General features: G+C 41.7%; 1 protein-coding gene across 1 annotated transcript in view; it reads left to right on the plus strand.

Annotated features, from left to right (window-relative positions):
• The first annotated feature begins 213 nt into the window (after positions 1-213).
• The window catches only part of Syne1 (spectrin repeat containing nuclear envelope protein 1), a 467,607-nt gene continuing 445,981 nt past the window's right edge, over positions 214-21,839 (plus strand). The window contains exons 1-2 of the mRNA XM_042055521.1: positions 214-437; positions 9,602-9,874. Of these exons, the coding sequence (XP_041911455.1) occupies positions 9,808-9,874 (67 nt within the window). The 5' untranslated portion in view covers positions 214-437; positions 9,602-9,807. The remainder of the gene's footprint in view (positions 438-9,601; positions 9,875-21,839) is intronic.

The following is a 21,839-nucleotide window of genomic DNA, read 5'->3' on the forward strand; positions in this document are numbered from 1 at the left end:
GGGGCTGAGGAGGGGGCGTGGCGGGCGGGAGGGGGGGGGGATGTTGGGCGGCTGCTCAGAAGCTGAACCCCGCCAGGGCGACCTCCGCTGGCGACTGGAGCAGCAGCTGCAGGGGGCGGGAGGTGGGGGAGGCCTAACCCCCTGGTGTGCAGCCTGGAGGAGGGACCGATCCTCTAGGCAGGGAGGGAGGGCAGAGCCAACAGCAGCCAGCGCAGAGCAGAGCGTGTGCGCCAGCCAGGAGCACCGGCCCACACCGGGCTGGGATTGTTGTACTCTGTCACCAGGGCATCCTGGCTCCCGCAGCCCTTGCAGACAGCACCGGAGCCCCGGTTACAGGGTCTGGGTAGCAGCGCATACCCGGAGCCTCACGCAGCTGGAAGGAGGCGTTCGCTCGCGCGTCACCTCGCTGCTTGGAACCTGAATAAGGCCGGAACAAGGTAAATAGCAAAGATAGAGACAGAGAGGAGAGAGATGGAGGAATGACAGGTGCAAGGAAACACACTGCAGCAAGTTTGTGCTTGCACGCTGACGCGCCGCGAACCTTGGAGAGGGGGTGGCGGCGGTGTGTGTACGTGTGTGGCACTCCTGGAGAAGGCGATAGGGAGGTTGGCTAGCCTCTTTGCATCTCGTACGTACATATTCCTATTAATACCCGCTCTCTGAGTTGTCATTTCCGCTCACTGCACATCCCCTGGGCTCCAGAGATGCCCAAACCGCAGGCAGCGACGCTCTTATTGTTAAGGTCCTCGCTGTTGCTACTATCAGATGCGAGATGCAAGCGTTGAACAAATTCTAAGACCCTCCCTTCCTCCACCCCCAGACTATTTCAGGAAGGGCTGGGGGAGGGAAGATGGGTGGCGGGAGCCTAAGGATTGAAGACTGCGTGGAGGCCCAGGAGACTCCCCTGGTGCAGTCGCTTCCAGGCAGAGCCTACACTAGAGGGAAAGATAACTTTCATCTACTCTCCAAAACGACGTTTTCCACAGAGGCTTTGCACCCCTGAGGGAGGAGTCCTGGGAAATGGCGGTTCGCGGGGAGCCAGGTGCATCACAAAGGGCAGGGCTAAAAGTGCAAAATGCAGCCTCTATGGCCCAGTAAGGAAACGCCACTGGGAGAGGAGGCTGGGTTTGCTATAACTGTCTGATACTTCAATCTCAATCTGGTTCACCTCAGGCCTCTCCTAGTGAGAAATATCAACTGTTCAACCCTAGCTCCCTGCATCGCGTTTTCCTGAGCTTTTCAGTTTGGGATGGAAAACTTTTATGTATCTGAAAATATCCTGTGAATGCTACAAAAACCCCAAATACATTATTTTTAAAGGCCCACTTATCTTCCCCTTGACCTAAGGAGAATCTACCTGATATAGACTCAAGTCAACATTTGATACAGGAGCCAGACCTATGCAGTAGAAAACACAGCTCTCAATCAAGCAAAGGTTATTAATATGACCTACATCTCTCTGAAATGCTGATTTAACTGTGAGTCATGAGAATTGTCCTGCCTGAGGTCCTTTATTCTCCATGATAAAAATTGTTAATACGGATAAAAAGTTCCTGACATTGGAACAAACAACTTAAAAAAATGCACATCTATTTTTCTTGTGTCTGATGTCTGTTTGTATTACTCTGTGGCAGAGGATGAAGAAAATGTGCCCTGGTCATGACTAACTTACTATGTTTCATGTTGAAGATAAAAAAAAAAAATCAGACCGATTGTGATAGTATTAGGCATTAAGGAACATTTGCTTAGCCTGGGGGTTACAGCCTCATTTGTATCTTTTTAAACTAAGGAGTCCTTGCAAGCTGTCCCAGGGTCCCCGCTCTCCTCTTACTCCCAGGGAGTGTGATTCAGAAAAAGCTAGTTTGCCTTTCAAGATCACCTAGAACTGCTTGCTGCTGGCTGCCTTACTGGCTCCTGCACGCTCATGATTACCCAGTATACCTAGCGCCAGAGGAGGAGGAGGTATGACTGGGCAGAACCAGAGAAGCCCATGACCAGGCAAGGTGGGTGGTATGCTCACAGCCTCAGCTACTGCTGCCACACCCAGTGGCCTGCCTGGGACTGGCTGGCATGCAGGACTCAAGACTGGTTCGTGTGGACACCTTCCTCTTAAATATCGGTGCTTCCTTGTGGCTGAATCTAACGAGAACTAAGGTTGAGCAAGGGGTGAAATACATGTGTAACCCAAAGTAAGGAACAAGGGTGGCAGATTCCATGAGGTGCACTTCGTACGCTGAGCTCAAATTCACCAAGGTTGAATCATGCCACTGGTTTTCAACTGGGCTGCCTTGTAATTACTTTGTTCTTATCTTTCTATGAAAAGTATCATTTCTTCTTCTTATCCCAAGTAATTCTTAATCATGACGAATGAGCGGCTCTTTCCAGACAGCCTCCATGCATACATTCGCAATCTACTTCATCATCCAGGGGAGTCCTTTTCGGGTTTTAGCCACTTCGGTGCTTATTAATTCATGCCAGTACTAATGGGCAGGCAGAGGAAAATAATTGTGTTTAAAATTGTGCATTATCTTGAATTTATTCCCATAACAGACTTCCCTAGAAAGGAGAGTAAAATAACTTCAGTTTAAATCATGGATTTTTTTTGCATTAAACATTACTAGACATTTCATGAGTAGTCATATTTATTATAAACTTACTTGCGTGCTTATGGTCTCAGTTCCTGACTTCCGTGTCTAAATCAGTGACATCTCGGCTGATTGAACTTTTCTACTGATGTCGCCTAGAACTGAAAAATGCTACTTGTATTGTACCAGTCAGGGGAGGGGGGGGAATGGGAGGGTGGGGGGATCGCTGTGATCCAGTACCATTTCCCCTACTGCTTCCCTCAGTTTACTCCTTTTCAGTTGCACAAACAAGAAAGTGCTGGAGTAGCAAGTTGTGCATTTTGAGTAGGGACCAGAAAAGTAGCATCGTGACAGCTCGCCACTAGGCTTTCCATTGGTTCTGGTGTTGAGAGGAGAGGATCACTCAGAGAATCCAAAGAACAGAGGCTAAAGTGCCTCTGTCCCCTGTGACATCAGTCCAGCAGATGGTGGCTGTTCCCATGCTGACCTGGGCGGCCACTTTACAAAGTCATTCTACTTTGTCATTTATGTCACCTCCTGCTCTGCTCCCTAAACAACTGGGAGGCTTGTCTGCCTTGCTGACTACACTGACTGGCTAGATATTATACTATTATCCTTCACAAATAATTTACTACAAATTTTCTGTGAAACAATGAATATGGGAATCTTGCTTCTCTGTGTAGTAAGGTAGATACTTAGCCATGCCAAATCTCAATGGTTTCTGGGAAGATTTGGAGATGGGGCAGGGGCTGTCCTATCAATTAGCATACAACCCACCGATGTCCTTTCTGTCCATCAACCCATTGACACCCTTCCTGTCCATTCCAATAACTTTATTCCCATATTCCTCATCTCATAATCTCTAACATCTGTTGAAAACTGCCCTTATAACATGGGCAAAATGAGAGAGGTCACAGTGATACTGGACCTGCCTGCCCTTCATGATGTGCTTAGACAGCTCATGTTCATGACTGTTGCTACAGAGCCAGTCTCTTCAAGGGCCTAAGGACCATGAGTCCATAGTTTCCTGGCTGTCACTACACTACCTTTGGCAAACACAATTGGGAGCTCTTTCCTAGTTTTGGGTGATTTCTCACATCACAGGCATAAAAAATGAGGCAAAGGAAAGAAAAAGAGGAACAAGTGATCTGCTGAACCTGCATGCTGAATGTTACTTACATATGCGCCTCCTTATTTATTTTGAAAGTGCTGGGATGAACCCAGGACCTTACCCATAGGAGGCAAATGGCCTATCACAGAGTCACAACCCCAATCCTATGTTTACCTTTCTAAAACTTAAGCAGGATAAAATTAAACTCAAATCTTCATACGTTAGCTCTGCATTATAGGTAAGGAAACAAAGGCCCAGAGAAGTCTATTCTCCTTAAGATTATGTGAACAGGGTGGGATATGTCAGTGAAACACTTGCTACAGAAGCATGAGGATCTCTAGAACCCACTTAAGAGCCAGACATCATGGTACCTGCTTATAATTCCAGTACTTGATGGCAATAGTAGGATTTGCTGGGTTCTCTGGACAGTCAGTCTAGCTGAGTTGATGAGCTCCAGTTCAGTGAAATATGGTGAATGATTGCACACCAGATGTTGAGTCTAGCCTACACACACACACATGCACACACAAGCACACACACACATGCACACACACGCACACACACATGCACACACACACATGCACACACAAGCACACACACACATGCACACACAAGCACACACACACATGCACACACACGCATACACACATGCACACACAAGCACACGCACACATGCACACACACATGCACACACACACATGCACACACCCATACTTATCAGCACCTACACATGAACACATCAGAGATCATATGAACAATACAGGAGTCAGGACTCAGTCTTCCTTTGCCAGAGTCCGTGAGTTTTCTGGTACTTCCTTCTTTGACAAGCTGTCGTTGGAAACTCCCCATGCACGATCCTCCCCAAATTAACCCCCTAGCTGGCACCAAGTAGAGCTTAAACTTGTATTTTCAAACGCCCAGTCTTTTTTAATGACTTCCTTTTCATTATTTTGAAGTTTCTTATTAATCACATGACCCTGCTTTACCAGTCAAAAGCAATAAAAGCATAATTTCACAATATCAGGTGTCTGTGCCGAGGCAAAGAATGGAAGTGAAATAGTTCATCTTCACCCTGACCAAGGAAGGATGTTGCACCAGCTCTTGTGCTAGAGCGGGAGGGGCTTGGTGAGGAGGCCTTGTCTCACAGACACAAAATATTATGCACTTGATTCAATAATTTAAAAAAATCAATATTGGATGTTCAGCATGTGTCCATGAATATAGTTGGTGTCAATGAGTGAGAAGGGAAGGCAAGAAAAGTTGAAGTCCTGGGACTAGGGTGTAGTTTTTAATATGCACAAGGTCATCATAGGTGCCATCCCCAGCAGTACAGAAGGAAAACCTGACGTGTTCCAGTCCCTGTACTGGTGATATTCACAGCCTTGTTAGAGTGAAGTAAGCTTATGGTGTCATGAGGATGAGCCAACATGTACTTACCCTCATAGGGATTACTACTACTAGAGCAATATGTATTGGGACAGCCAGGGAAGAGGTCCTGGGTTAAATCATTAGTAAGGCTATTTCTCTCATAGTCTTGGAATTTTTTTTTTGCTTTTTCAAGACAGGGTTTCTCTGTAGCTTTGGTGCCTGTCCTGGAGCTAGCTCTTGTAGACCAGGCTGGCCTCGAACTCTGCCTGCCTCTGCCTCCCAAGTGCTGGGATTAAAGGCATGCACCATTACCGCTGGGCTAGAATTTTAACAGAAGTGATATAAAGGGACTTAAGACTCCCCTCCAAAAAAATACCACTGATTGCACCATGAATCCACAGTGTCTCCTAAGACCCCTTGGTCTGCTCTGTCTACCCTGGGAATGCATCTTCCTAGATCTCATACTCTTGGCTTTCCCAGACATGCATACTCCTAGCTGACCCTTCATCAAGCCTTGTAAAGTTCACTTCCTACTTATTTCTTCAACTTTATCTCCTATTCACTGTCTCTTCTATCCATCTCCCACCTTTAATTTTGAGATGTGTTCCTTACCCAGCTTCCTGGGTCTTCTAAGCCTACCCACCCCAAATAGAACCTTAAAAACAGTGCTGGGTAGGGGATGTAGCTAAGTTAGTAAAGCATTTGTCTAACATGTACGAAGTAGTCATTTTGACCCCTAGAATGGCATAAAGGAAGCGTTGTAGTGCATATCCATAAACCCAGTACTAGAGAGTTGGGAGCGGGAAGATACTCTCAGCTACATATCAAGTTCAAGGCCAGCCTGGGCTTCGTGATATCCAGTCTCAAACATACAGGCATTAGAAGCTGTACTGCTTCTTGGTGAGAACTAGAACCACCCTTCTGAATATGCATGAAGGGTGTCTGCCTCTCCCTACACCAGAGCATCGTCCTTCAGCATCTAGTACCAGAGCATAGTCCTTCAGCATCAAGTACCACAGTATAGTCCTTCAGCATCAAGTACCACAGCATAGTCCTTCGGTATCAAATACCACAGCATCGTCCTTCAGCATCTAGTACCAGAGCATAGTCCTTCAGCATCAAGTACCACAGCATAGTCCTTCATCATCAAGTACCACAGCATAGTCCTTCGGTATCAAATACCACAGCATCGTCCTTCAGCATCTAGTACCAGAGCATAGTCCTTCAGCATCAAGTACCACAGCATAGTGCTTTGGTACTAAGATACCAAGCTGTTTCTCTTGCCAGTGCATTTCCTGAAGCCAGGCACAGCCTGGAAAGCAGCTTTCATCTTTCACCTGATGCATTCACTCCGACTCAGCTGAGATGTGAAATCTGCAGGGCATCATTCCAGAGCCCTAGCTTTGGCATAGCCCCCATCTTCTGTGTTCCCATAGCTTTACACTCATACTTACTCGTGGGATTTTGGAAAAACTGTCTCTTCTACTTTCCGTCTCTCACTATGTTCTACACTCTGCAAAAATAGGTTCTGTGCCACATTTATCTTTGTATTCTCAACCCTGAGCTCCAGGATTTCAGAGTGTGACTTATGCGGTTCCAGGGAAGCTGGGTACATGTGAACAGAAGCAGAGAAGTCATGGTTTAATGTGGGGAAAGAAGTGGGATCAATCATTCTAGGACTGATCTTTTTGTGATGTGGGTATGAACAAGAAGAAGAAGAGAGAGAGAGATGCAAGGTAATGCAGTGATTTATAAGGAAAAAGCCACAACTTTTAATTCTACAATCCTGAGTAGAAAGGGTGGGTCTGCTTTAATCATCTGTGAACTCCTAGGCTAGTCAGGGACTAGTGTGGGGTAGCTGGATTAAAACAAATTTCTGTTTTATTTTTTTCTCAGTGTCTGGGCTTAAACTAAGGATTTGCACTAACTAGGCAAGTGCCCTAGTACTGAACTATAGTCCAATCTAATTTCTTTCTTCACCTCTGCTGTGTGTTACGTACCTATCAATAGGTGCACCCATGGTGGATAGATTCTAGATAGGTTAGTCAACATGGATGCAGATCTTGGAACTTTATTATGAGGTTCCATGTAATGCTTCTCATACTCTGGTCTGCCAATTATAGCAGCTCTTGTATGTAGGCAGGTGGAATGCTTTTCTTCGGGAGATGTGATTAAGTGGAGGTATAGGTCATTGATGCATGGTTATATAGAGCTATTTACTCCTCCCTGCCCGCCCCCACCTCTTGAAGAGCCATCCACTAAGCAGTAAGTCTTTCATCTATAAGATGCCAAGGGCTGAGCCTTACTTCTTGTACATATTTTTCCCAGTAGCCTCTGCCTCCCTAACAATTAAAACTGCTCTGTGGGTCTTGGTCTTCCGAATTGGAGTGAACAGATAGTGAGTTCTTCTTCTTCAGCACACCCTTTTGATATCTGAACACATGTGTATGTTTTTCTCCCTTTTTCCAACAGTCGTCTCCAAAAGATATGACCGGTTTCACATCAATACATTCAACTAGAGACCAATATATATGAGTATTTATAATGTCACTTAAAATAACAACTTGTCATTGTGTTTAATGACTTACCAATCCATTATTCACTCACTGTATACTTCTTACAACATATGGAGACGCCTACTTTATTCTTCCCCTTCAAGCAAGTGGAATGTTCCACACACGTGTGCGTTGTGCTTGCTTTAGATTTTTGATTTGGCCATTGTCATTTTTCTCCCAGCCCCATTCCTGTTTCCTCTATCACCATCATTTCTGGAAGATGCAGAGGTACTTTCCATGAAGATTTGCTGGACCCAGGCCTCAGCATAACCTTATTGAGTTTCCATTTCTGAAGTCGTTACTCTTCTCTCTAATTACCTTGTTCACAGCAAGACTTGGTTCAGCTCACCTCAGGGTTAAGAAATCCTTGTTCACCGTACATTTCTCAATGTCAGGGTTTCATTAACTGCTTGCTTATCTCTTTTTCACCCAGAATAAGAATAATCAACTGCACCCTCAAAGCAGAGAATTGAGCGAGGTGTTAGACAGGCAATGTCCCATATGCTTAACTTGCCCCATCCCAATCTTACTAATTACTTTAGAATCATTCTGTATTAGGAGGAAAAAATTAAGCTAGTCTTAATTTTATCTCCTATAATAAGAATATTTGGAAGTCATAGTCCACATGAACTAATTCATATATTTATATGGTTTCTTTTTTTTTTTTACTTTTTGAGATAATATCATGTATCCCAGGCTGGCCTTGAAAGTCACCCCTCATTCCTTATGTAGCAGGTGATGAACTTGGATACATAGTCCTCTTTATTCTATATCTTGGGCACTGGAATTGCAGCCCTGAGCTGCTATGCCTGGCTTATGCTGTGGTGAGAACTGAACCTAAGGCTGTTCATGCACTCTACCAATGAAGTTACGCCCTTAGCCCTATCTGTCATGTGTTAATTCATCAACTTGCTATTAGAAGCCAGGGCATGATATCCTTCTTGGAAAGTATTCAATGAAACAATACAAAAAGGGTCTGTAAAACAATTAAAATATGCTATAAATTAGTAAATTTACACTTTAAAAAGAAAACCAGGCAAGTGAGCCTCTCTTGAGCAAAGTATGTTTCTCAACATCAAGGTCTCACTGGCTGACTTGTTCCAGGCGACCCACTTTTTATTTTATCTGATCACATGATTTATTGGTCAGGTTTCTGTTGCTGCAACAAAACAGCATGACTAAAAGGAACTTAAGGAGGAAAGGGCAGGTTTTAGCTGATGGTTCCAGAGGCAGAAGCTGTAGCGAGGAGCTGCGGGTCGCTTCCCGCGGCCCGGCTCCTGGCCGCCCGGCTCCTTATGCCCCGAAATAATTACATGGAAACTGTATTCTTTTAAATACTGTCTGGCCCATTATTTTCAGCCTCTTACTCACATCTTGGCTAACCCATATCTAATAATCTTTGTAACACCACGAATGGTGTCTTACCGGGAAAGATTCAGCATGTCTGACCTGGCAGCTGGCTCCATCACATCTGGCATCTCTCTGAGGAGAGGCACGGCAGTCTGACTAACTTCGGAGAGGTGTGGCATCTGACTGAGCCATCTACCTCAAGAAGCCAAAATGCATCGTGGTGGGGAAGGGTTGGCATGGCGGCAGGTGTAGGAAACAGATAAATCACCTGTTGTCCATACAAGGAGGCAGAGAGAGGGACTGGAACTTGGAGCAAAACTATTAACCCTCAAGGGCCATCCCCAGTGCAAGGTCCCACCTCTTAAATGTTCCAAAACCTTCCAAATCACATCACCAAATAAAGATCAAGCAATAAATATGTAAAACTATGCAGGCTATTTCTCATTCAAACCACTGCAGATTGTAGCAACTTTAAAACTTACTTAGTACTTTAAGCTTTCTAGTCTTTTCTACATTAGTGGTTTCTTTTGATAGTGAGTCAGACATTAGAGTGGAATAGGGCACATTCTCATTTTGCACTATGACTAAGGTGAGTATTTTTCATGTTGTATTTTTATTGTTTTGCATTTCAGGTTCTTGAGTCTACATAAGAGGCCTCTCTGTAACGTGCGGCTCACCATGAGAGAACGCTGTCTCCTCACTGATCACCATGAGTACTTGGGGTTTGTCTGAGAGCCGATGGGTATACACAAGACCGCACACGTCATCTGAAGCAGCATAGTATCACCCTGCACCGAGAGACAACGCTTGGCATTGGTTCCATGCTACAAGAAGGACCATGGCAACCTCCAGGGCATCTTCGAGATCCCATCGGGACATTACCAACGTGATGCAGAGGCTACAAGGTGAGCTGGAAACATAGTTTTTATATATGCACAAATGAAAGTATCAATTTATCACAAAATGTCTTCTATTTACTTGGTCTTTCATTCAACTTTACAGAGTTACAGCGAAGAAAAGAATAGTCTGGGTGTCTTTCGTTTTAGCATGTTTAAGAAGTCCGTGCTGTCTTGAGATGCCATGGACTCCATGTGAAAAGAAAAGACAGATATAGCTCATTGTGATTACGTGTCTGCTTCAGTGTCCAGTTGCAAAGTCACTTATGCCAGTGCTGGTCTGATAGGGTTGCCATGGCAATGCTGCCGCAGCTCCATGTCCAATCAGAGACCAAGGTTTACTGAGAACTTCCAGTCAGGTACCTTACCTTGTGCTTATCTGTCTGTACTGATTTGTGATGTCAGTATTAGTTGGCCCTCCTTCCTGCTTATTGTTGGAGAATCCTTGTTCAACAAAACAATAGATCTGGTTGAAAATAGGACCTCAACCTCCTCCTACCCCCCAGAGACTGAAAGTTCTGATTGGTTTTATCCAGCCCTAATGATCTCAGACTTGAGTGTGCATCTTGATCTGTGGAGATGGAATTGTGTCCTCTGTCTGTATGATTTGCCTGTATGCCAGGGAGAGACTATTGAATCATTTCATGCACCAGTGCCATTATTTACAAATGATGGGAAGGAAACTGCTTAAGATCGTTATCAAAAGGTTCAGAAGATTGTTCTGGTTGTGGAAGATTCACCTATGAGTTTGTTAAAGGCGACATTCTCTAGATAAGCTACATGCTGGCAATAAAAACAGATGTGGAAAATCTGAAGGGACTCCTGCAGGGTCAGATTACAGTCTTACTTAGTATTCTTTATCTTGTCCTTGGTGAATGACAGTCCTTATTATGGAAGCCTTGATTGGGAGTGAGAGAGACTAAAGAATATTTGTGTTTTAATGTTGTTTTATTATTTTTCTAATGGTTATATATTTTTTTTAAGAAATATGTAAAGGAGGGGAAAGATCTGAGGTCTCATCTCTACCCCACAACAGCTCTGCTTGCTGTCTGTAAGCTTATAAGTTCCATTTGCAAAACACAGACCCAGTCCCCAACTCTTGGACCTTCCCAGGACTATGTTGTAAAGTTCAGAGATGCAGTCTATTAGATAGAATTTGGGATATAATCTAAATGCTGTGGTATGGTGAATTATTCAGATATCCGTAGAACAACAGCTTGATGATGTGCCACATTTGTTTTTATGGCTGTTTAGATTTTTCAGAAGCTCGTTAATGGCTTTATGTATTGAGTGCCCTGTAAAACTGGTGGTTCTGTTATATAATTGAGTGACTGTACTTGTATAAGTCTTTCTTCTTTTTCACCAAAGTTATAGAAAGTCAGAAGGATCTATGACAGGAGCTGAATCTTGGAATTTAGGAAGAGGGCATTTCTAAGCATGGATCATCTTGTATATCTAGCTGATTGATGGATAGGGGTGTGAGGCTTGCTGCAGAGTGTCACCTCCAGCTGGCATCAATGGAAGAAAGAGAGGGCAGGAAGTGAAATGATCGTGCCGGGTGTCTGCTGCCACATTGATCTGCTGGGTTAAACCTGCTGATTCAGCCAGCAGAGCGCATTTTCTGTTCTCATTGTATGCCCTTAAGATGCTTTGCATCCACAAGGGGTGAGTCCTTCTGGCAAAGGAAGAGTCCTCTGTCAAGGGGATTTGGAAGCCCTGCTTACTCACTGGAAAGTACTGACAAGTGGCCAAGATCCTCATACTGAGGACTGCCATCACTGGCCAGAAAATTAAGACAAATAAAGAAATTACCTCGAGGAGAGATGAATTTGTACTAATTTATGTAAAGCCATATTTGCTGTTTTCAAAGTTAAAAATTCATAAGGACATTTTCTAGAACCTTCATTTTCATTGCTGAGGGAGATGCTACCCGTTTTTATCCCTCCCATCAGATTTTATTTTCACTTCAGGATCATGAATAACTAATAAAGAGTAAGGGGCTTTCAACAATGCAACCTGGCTTTCCCATCCTGCATTTCTGTTTGCGGCCACATTGCTGACTGTTTTCTCTGCTTTTAATTTGTAGTCCCCGCTCTCGGAATTCAAGTGCACACACAGATTGTGACATAATTCTGTTGCTACTGGAACAGTTCAGTCATTCACCTTTGCCAATATTTGTGCTTGTCTGAGCATAGTGTTTTAGGCTGGGATCCTGAATTATGGATGAGCAGTCAGACTGCACTGCAGAGTTCATTTGTGCTTTAAAAAAAAGTTCTATAGCTTAGTCAATCAATTCCAATCTAAGCTTAAAGGAAAACATATATAAATATATATATATTATATAATATAGTCATCTAGACATTATAACTGCAAAAATTAGTGTATATATTATATATGTATGTTAAATAATTATTAAATATATAAACAATAAATAAATATTAAATAAACATATTCATGTATATTTAAATGCTAAAGAGACACACTTAATAGAAGTTCCTGGGGTTATTTTATATATATGTATAAAATATATATAATATATATAAAATATATAAATATATAGACGATATATATATATATATCTTCTCTCAACCCTTTTGCTTACAAATATGTTTATAGGCAGAGACTATATTTTAAAGATCTTCCATAAAGCCTCTGGGTTACATTTACTTAGAATATTTTTGACTTTTCTCAACTACTTCTCTTTTATTTGGAAGCATTAACTTTCATGGATTTCCAGATGAATATGTCAACGACAAGATGGCATTGTGGCATTGGTGTAACCTTATAGAACCTTCTCGAACAAGTGCTGATCACCTAAACAGATAGCAATCATCATGCTAACCATATATGGAAAGCAGTCTCCTAAGTGTGTAATACTAAGCCATCATTGGCTTAATATCCATAATCCAATCCTCAGGAGGCTGAAGCAAAATGATGGAAAGTTCCAGACCAGCTAGGCTAGAAAACTAGACTAAATCTCAAAAACGGAAAAAAAAAAAAATGTCTTCAAAAAGTAGAATGGTTCTTTTCATGGTAAAAATTTGGTGTTTAAACCCTGAGAATAGTCATAAGAGGAGCAAAAGGGGCCATCATCTTTCCCTTGGAGATGTGTCAATGGTGTCTGCTAATTTGTTGCTATGCAGTGATCATTGCCTCCTCCTTCAAAATTTTCATGAGTAAAAGGGCCGTGGTGGTCCATGCCTTTAATCCCAGCACCTGGGAGGCAGAGGCAGGCGGATCTCTGAGTTCAAGGCTAGCCTGGTCTCTGTGTCCACAGCCAGAGCCACACAGAGAAACCCTGTCTTGAGAAACAGACAAACAACAAAACCCCAAATAAAAACAGTAATTTCAATTTTGGTGTTTGTCTCAGTTTTCTCTAAGTCCACTGTGACATATCAAAGTAGCAAAAATGCTTGATTGAAAAGTAGAACAAAATAATAAAAAAAAATGAGAACTTTCCTTTCTTGCTATTTAAAATGAGAAAGCAGGAACATAATGTAGGAGCAGGTTGGCGCCCTGTGAAGTTTCTAATTCTTTTACAATTCTTTGAGATATTAAATTTTATTTTTTATTACTCCTACCCAGTGTCCCCATTGATACAACCACAAAGCAATACCCAAGCCAAAATTATTCTCTGTTGGCTGGAAGTCTTCTTGTTGACTCCCCTCTCTTCCTGTACAGATGCTCTGTGGCAGCATCTCAAGCTGAAGGACTTGACTCCCCTCTCTTCCTGTACAGATGCTCTGTTGCAGCATCTCAAGCTAAAAGACTTGCACCATTCTTCTGTGCTTTGGGAAATCATAGATAAATAAATGAGTTGTGACCCTCTAAATACTGAACTTAAGATAAAATTACTCAAGATTTTTTAAAGCAAAGGAAGAAATGATTTAAGTTGACACCAATTTATCTACCTTTTAAAAATATTTGAATTAGTTTTCAGTTATGAGAAGGTTTGAACAGAGAACACACATCTTTCCCAAATGAGTGATTATATTTTGTTGCCACTTAGATACGTAGGTAGTTTTGGGACTCTGATGTTTGGGGCATATTGGTGTGTACACATTACTTTTATATGTACTAAATTGTCTATTCTTATATAATGCTCTGTGCTGCAGGCCTTTATTTTGTAGAACAATTTGATCTATCCTGTTATATGAAGGCCACAGGGTTTCAGGGTTTTTACTGACCTACTTAATGTTGGCTATCAAATAGAAAAGCAATGTTAAATCCCAAACCAACGTTCTCAAATGCTGTTGTGTCAGATAGAAATCAAGCTGAGTCATAAATTATTTGTGTGTAAGTAGGTCTTAGACAGGTTATGAGTATCCTTTATGACACCTGAGATTGTTTAAATGTTTTCAGTGTCCATGGTCTATAAAATAACACATTCCAATGTATCAAATGCGTCTACATGAATTATTTTCATATACCGCTTTAAGCTTCTAGTCAATGTGACATTAAAATCATTTCCTTAACCTCCCAACTGAAGTTTCAGCCAATTGGTTGACTTTCCCATATTTAACTATTGGCCATTTTAATTCCTTCACATGGTCTGTGCTTCAGTCATGCCCAGAGGTATGCTGAGTCTCCTGGGCACCTTCAGGATGAGTTCAGCTCAGAGCTCCTGAACCTTGGTTACCTTCAAAGCCCAGTTTACATACAACCGTGTCCGGGAAAGCTTTTTCATCAATATAAGAAATTCTTACTCCTTGTTCTAAGTTCCTCCACACATCATAGCACCATGATTGCAGTATGTATTGTTGCTTGGCAATTTTTAAAAATATGACCAAAGTAGCTGATGATTTTGCAAATACATGAGAAGTGCTTCCTGAGAGAGGCCTGGGGTAGGAGGTCCTTCTGTATTTGTGTTGGTTTTATTGGTTGAATAAAGAAGCTGCCTTGGCCTTTTGATAGGGCAGCCCTTAGGTGGGCGGAGTAGACAGAACAGAATGCTGGGAAGAAGGGAAGTGTGGCAGATGCCATGATTCTCCGGCCTGGGACTGACTCTAGTTAGGATCTTTCCCGGTAAGCCACGACCTTGTGGTGAACACAGATTAATAGAAATGGGTTAATCAAGGTGTGAGAGTTAGCCAAAAAGAGGCTAGATATAATGGCCAGGCGGCAATTTAATTAATACAATTTCTGTGTGGTTATTTTTGGGGTTAAGCTAGCTGGTCAGCAGGACACAGCCCGTTCCTTCTACTACAAAGGCCTGCAAGTTGTTTCTCTCATTTTTCCCCCTCACAACAGGAAACTTGTGGCGAGAAAAAGAATTCTGAAACTTATTTTGGATACCTTACATTCTAGAGGCCATCCACAGTTCCCAAGAAGGAGCTGAGTACCTGTAAATATGTGCTGTAGAGGACACAGCTTAGGCATCACCAGAAAGAGCAATTACAGATATGTAATTCACTGGTGCCATCCAGGGAACATGACCATGGTCCAACAGTAGTGTATTCAAAAGCAGACGTGGAGAATGATGAGGGTTCAACAGCACAGACTGAAATACTAGAGTCGGTGTTGAAGGAAGGAGAAGGATGGGAGATGAGTCAGAGAAGAAGCAACTGATGGTGCTTAATGTCGCTTATGTTTATGTATGTCCCTTTCTGTAAGTTCATGAAATAAAAGACTGTGTGTTTTACACACTGACTATCAGGCCCAGATAGGTACAAGAACCTAAAGTTCAAAATCATTTCTGGAAAAGCAAAAAATGGCTCTGTTCATGACTGCAAGGAGTTTGAAGATGCTCCGAAGTTGTTGAGGAAGAGAAATTTCTTAAAATCTTATTAAATATAATCCTGTACTTTATGTGGCGCTTAAGAGGAATTGGGACCTATTATCAGGGTTTTCTTAATTGGACACAAGATAATCTTCTGTCTTTGCAGAGTCTGGTACCCTACTCAGAACTAAATATAGTCCTCATGAGACTAAGGCTACATGCGTGCTTTTCAGACACCTGGATGGGACTGTCACATCTCTCCTATGCCTTCCTTTATGCACCACTGCCCCTCATGTCTTCACTCAAAGTCCTTATTTTTCTAGTTTATTTTCACATATTGCTTTCTCCAAATCTGCCATTGTTTATTTGGCTCCTTCAGGGCCCAGCTTCACGAGCAGGGAGAATGTACGATATCCGTGTCAATATCTGCAAACACTGTCAGAACTGTAGGATTTCCTCTCCTCCAAAGCACTGTCACTAAATTAGCACAACCATGTTTGCATTCAGAAAAACTCTAATCAGTACCCATGGTGGTAGCGCTTCAAGCCTGCCAGCAATGGATCCGCCTGGCCTGTTGGGATAGTCTCTCGATGATGGACAGAGACTCCACAGGTGACCATAGACTTTAGATTTTCAAAAATGTATAATACAAGGAATCACATAGTTATAAAGAAGAAAAAAAACAGACTTTTTGTTTCTATGTTAGTTCTTTTATATATTTTATGAGACTTACTAACAATAAAAAATTGCTTCCCAAGATTATTTTTTCTTTCAGATTTGGACTAATGGGGAATTAAACATTTTTTTTTCTGTGCACACTTGTATCTAAATACACAAATCTTTTTCCCACTCTTTGAATGATAATCTATAGCTTAACCAATTATTATATGTACATATCTCATTTACCATCTACTATTTTATTTTAAACAGTTGAGAAATGACAGAAAAAGTATAGATAGACATCCAAAAAGACTGAAGACAGGCCGATAACATGGTTTTGTTTTCTGAAATGAATTAATAGAAACATAAAAGAAGTCAGTGACCCCCCCCCAGCCAGATTTAGCACCCAGTGGTCTATGTGTGACTTTGATCTGTACACAAGAGTATGTGGGTGTAGTGATGTTTGCTGGAGCATTTTAAGAGTGGTTTCTACCGTAACTCGTGTTCTTTTTCTTCCCCTATTGTTCACAATGACCTCTTGGATTAAAAACAATTCCTTCCTCTTCTGATATTAATCTTTCGTGTTTAGTAAACACTGGTCCCCACCCACGGTAGAAACAGTATTTACCTTGAATTCTGCAATCATCCACTCTTGTTTGCTTCCTTTCTCATTACGGAAGTCACCAACATTGTTCCATTGAGCCCCTGTTATCTACTTATTCTATTTGTTGTGCTGACCTGTTCGTGGACTTGGGAAGAATTCTGCAGTTCCTAGCACTTATCTCAGTGGTTTCTATTGTTGGTGGCATTGTTTGTGGTTGTGTAACATGGTGAGCTGGAGCATTCATTTTGCCAAGAACTACTCTAACCACACATCTGCAGCTGGCATCTTCAGATCCTCTGCTTTTTCTAGATGTCTCACAGATTAGCTCATTTTATTCAGATTTCAGTGAGATGGGATTGGATACTCCAGTGTGTGAATGGCCGTGCACTGCTTGGATAGTCAGTAGAAAAGGGAAATGCTGATTGTAGTGCCAGAGTTAAGGAACTTGGCTAGGCTCTCTACTGGATACATAGCAATGGATTGCACACAACTCAATGATATTTTTTTCCTTTCCTTATTTGAAATCCTGGACCAATTCATTATAACCCTCAAGGCCCTTTCATTATGGTATAATTGGTCTTCATCCCCTGGCTCCTCCTGATCACCTGCTTTCATTTTGGTTCATCCCTCTATCCTGTGATGCTTCATTCCTAGCCCCTTTCTAGCCAAGCCTTGAACTCTATCCTATCTTATCACATCATCCCCCTTCCCCATCAGTCTTTCTTCCCCAGACTGCAAAGCCTGGCTCTAATACTTCTCTAGGATATGCAAATACTAAGTATGACCTGTCAGAAGAAGACATTCTCTTTCCATGCTCTACTTTAGACAACTTTTATATTAAAGCATCCACTGCACCAGTCTGCATGGGCTTGCTCATTTATCTACGTTTGTTAGAATTTTAGAAACTCCAGAGTAAATGGTGCAGCTTCTGCAATATTTTTTTTTTACCACAAATAAAGTGTTTATTATAGGCTCAGTCTTCTCAGTTGTATGCTCACGCACTTAAGAACTATTTCATGGATATACATTGAGCCCAGATCCACTCAATACAAACATGAAAATAGCACAGAGCACCCAGGCTTAAGGAGCAGCAAACTCCAGCAGTGAGAAGATAATATCGAAGAATTGATTAACAATGACAGATACAGTGATGGCTGAGTACACATTTGACGAATGAGTGAGTCAATAAATTTCCTCAAATGGATATACGTATCAATTGCACAGATTTAGAAAGTGGAAAAAACGTCTAAATTGTTTTCTTGTTTTTTTTTTAAATTCTGAGTTGAAGATTTCTCATTTCATTTTTCCTTTATTTATTTATTATTGTTGCATCATTATTATTATTGCTATTAATTGTTATTTTGAGACAGGACTTTGCCATGTAGCCCAAACCTGACTTGAATCTGCATTGATCACCTGCCTCAGCTTCCTGGAAACATGATACTCTTAACGAGAACGGCCTCCTACTTCTACATAAGCTAGTCCGGTTGCTTAGATCAGAAGTGGTTTGGTATCTTCCCTTTGGGAGGAATGAACAAAGTTCTAGAGCCATGAACTGGTAAAGCGAGGTCATTATCAGATACAAATGGGGTTCTAGTCTCCTCGCCACTGTAAGAAAACCAGATCCTGTTAACAGTAGTTCACAGTGCTTTGAGGCCGTTCTTTTGCATCTTGAGGTCTCTACAGACAGGAGACAAGTCTAGCTATATAGTTTTCAGGGTCTAGAACAATGATTCTCAACCTTCCTAATGATGTGACTCTTTAATATAGTTCGTCGTGTCATGGTGACCCCAACCATAAAATTCTATTGTCACTAATGTATTCATAATGGTAATTTTACTACTGTTACAAATTCTAAGGTAAATATCTGGCATCCGACCCCTGTGAAAGGTTGAGAACTGCTAATCTAGAAGGAAAATGTGAACACGGACTCCTTTGTTCAATTGTGGAGACTAATTTCATAGGTAACATAGCCTAAGTTTGTGTGGAGTCTGTAGATGCACTCTGTGATGTGACCCAGCTTGGACACCCATAAAGCCAACCCTGGGGGATGGCACTCTGCAGAACTTGGGACCCTGAGGGTTTTAGGCTATCCCAAAAGAGACAGAAAAGAATGAGGAGGAAGAATGAACTATGAAGAGCTCCCTCCTTACATCTAGATATTTGAAAAATGAACCTTAAATTTGGTTCATATGAAAGAGAAATGAGGAGACTCTCTCATCTTCATCTCAGCTCATGGTTGTGTTCATGACTAATTCTTGAGCAAGGTGAAGCAAACTCACCAAAGGTTAACTATCCCTGGGATTATTGATGGCCTTATCTTCCCGACTACAAAACAACCTATCATAAAAGTCAATTTGCAATCATTTAATCAGTTTAAAATTACCCATGTCTTTCTTCAAAGGCAAAATCACTTTGGATATTATTGCTTATATTACTTCATACTCAAAATATTTAGATTATACTCAATGACCATGATGAAAGAGTAGCAATTATTTTTATTTCTAGGCATACACAGGTTAATTACATCCCTTTTATCAATCCCTACAATTAGTAATTTTGTGACATTTGTGATATATTGCGGTATAAAAAGATGCATTGGGATGTAGCTCAGTTGGTAGAGTCCTGACCCAGCATGAAATAAGCCCTGGGTTTGATACCCAACACTACACAACCTAAGTATAATGGCCCAGGCCTGTAATCTCAGCCTTCAAGGAGTGGAAACAGAAGAATTAAGAGTGCAAGGTAATTTTCAGCTGCATTGTAAGTTCCAGGCCAACTTGAGGTACATGGTACCTTGTGTTAAAAAAGAAAAGAAATGGGAAAAAAGAAATGAAAGTGTGTTGAGATTTTTTTTTCCTTTTTCTGACTTTTTCTCATTCAGCAAAGTTGTGAAAAATCCCTACAGAGAGCATGGGTCTTGAATTTGCAAATCAAAAAGCAAGGAACTATTTGAGAAATCATTGCCAGGTTCATGGTTCTTATACAGTATTGACGAGATACCCTGACATAATTCTGTACCAAGTACTAGTAATGTTGTTGGTTCATTCCCATTATGATTATGGGCACCTAAGTTAACAAGAAGCAAGGACGTTTCAGACTGAAACACGTATTTTTAAATACCTGCTTGATCTCAGGAAGTCATTCTATGAAACCCTAGCCTCCCACTCATGAGATAACTTCCTTTCAAAATAATCACGAGCCATGCTGTCCTAGTCAAACAAAGGACAGTCCATTCTCTGTGTCATATCTTTTCTTCTCTTTATGTTTTGTCCTTTAAAAAGAGTATTATAGTTCACAATTTATTGTTCTTAATTTTGAGATGAAACCACAGGTTTCTAGAACAGTGAAGTGAGTTAGTACTTCATCTTTGAAGTGGGAGATGACAGCTCATTCCTGTGGTCATAATTACACAGAAGGCTGAGGGACAGGGTCACTTGAGCCTACAATGTTGAGTCAAGACTGAGTCACACAGCAAGATGTTGGAGGCTAAGAAATTATATTAAAAATCAAACTGAGTATTCAACCTGATTTATAAACATGATGTGTGTTTTAAATAATTAATTGGGGGCCACTGTAGATGGAACGGCGGAGGGCCGCTTCCTGCCACCCAGCTAGCTTTACCCAAAATAATTACACGGAAACTGTATTCATTTAAACACTGCCTGGACCCTTAGTTTCAGCCTCTTATTGGCTAATTCTCACATCGTGCTTTAACCCATATTTAGTAATCTATGTAGCACCATGAGGGGTGGCTTACCAGGAGAGTTCTTAACCTGCGTCTGTCTTAGAGAGGAGAGGCATGGCGACTGCCTGAGGCATCTGCCTCACTGTCTTCTTCCTCCCAGCATTCTGTTCTGTCTACTCCGCCTACCTAATTTTCTGTCCTATTAAAGAGCCAAGGCAGTTTCTTTATTAACCAATAAAGTAACACATAAACACATAGACAGGCCCCTCAATCAGGCCACCATTGAATTTCAAGTGTTCTGAGGAGTATACAATTTCATGATTTGGAGTGATAAAGATTATCTTCTCTAACTCATTTTTTTTAAAAAAGATAAATAGATCACATTTCTGAGGCTGATTTGTACAAAACTATGCATTTAGTTAGGGCAAAACAAGACTAGAACCTAGATCATCTGTCTCTATAGTTACAAAATTGCCAATGAGTATAATTATATACTTCTCTAAAAAAATAGAAAAAAAGAAAAAAATCTCAGCTTGTTTAGCTTTTGAATGTTAATTATTTTAATATTTAGTTTTCTACCAAAACATTTAGGTCAAACTGATTAATCATGGTGATAAATGAGCAATTACTCTTCCTGCCTCTAGATATATTTGTGCTAATTAAATAGCTTAAAGTGAGACTGATAGTGTTTGACTCCTTTATATAAAATTGTCAACTTTACCCATCATATTACTTTCTGTTTACATAGAAATACCTGGGACGGCAACATTTTTGGGAGAAAAGGCTTGTTTTGGATCACAGTTTTGGAGATTACATGGCAAGATCAATTAGTCCGATTGCTGTGGGAACCTGGTGAAGGTGGTGGCACACCTGGTCATGCCATGGGCTCTGGTGAAGGTGGTGGCACATATGGTCATGCCATGGCTCTGGTGAAGGTGATGGCACATATGGTCATGCCATGACTCTGGTGAATGTGTTTGTGCACATGGTCATGCCATGGACTCTTGTGAAGGTGGTGGCACACCTGGTCATGCCATGAACTCTGGTGAAGGTGGTGGCATACATGGTCCTCCCATGTACTCTGGTGAAGGTCATGGCACATATTGTCATGCTACGGGCTTTGGTGAAGTTGGTTGTGCACATGGTCATGCCATGGACCCTGGTGAAGATTGTGGCACACATGGTCATGCCATGGACTCTGGTGAAGGTGGTGGCACACATGGTCATGCCATGGACTCTGGTGAAGGTGGTGGCACACATGGTCATGCCATGGGCTCTGGTGTAGATTATAGCATAAATAGAC

This window comes from Arvicola amphibius, chromosome 8 (genome assembly GCF_903992535.2).
Source record: "Arvicola amphibius chromosome 8, mArvAmp1.2, whole genome shotgun sequence".
NCBI lineage: Eukaryota > Metazoa > Chordata > Mammalia > Rodentia > Cricetidae > Arvicola > Arvicola amphibius.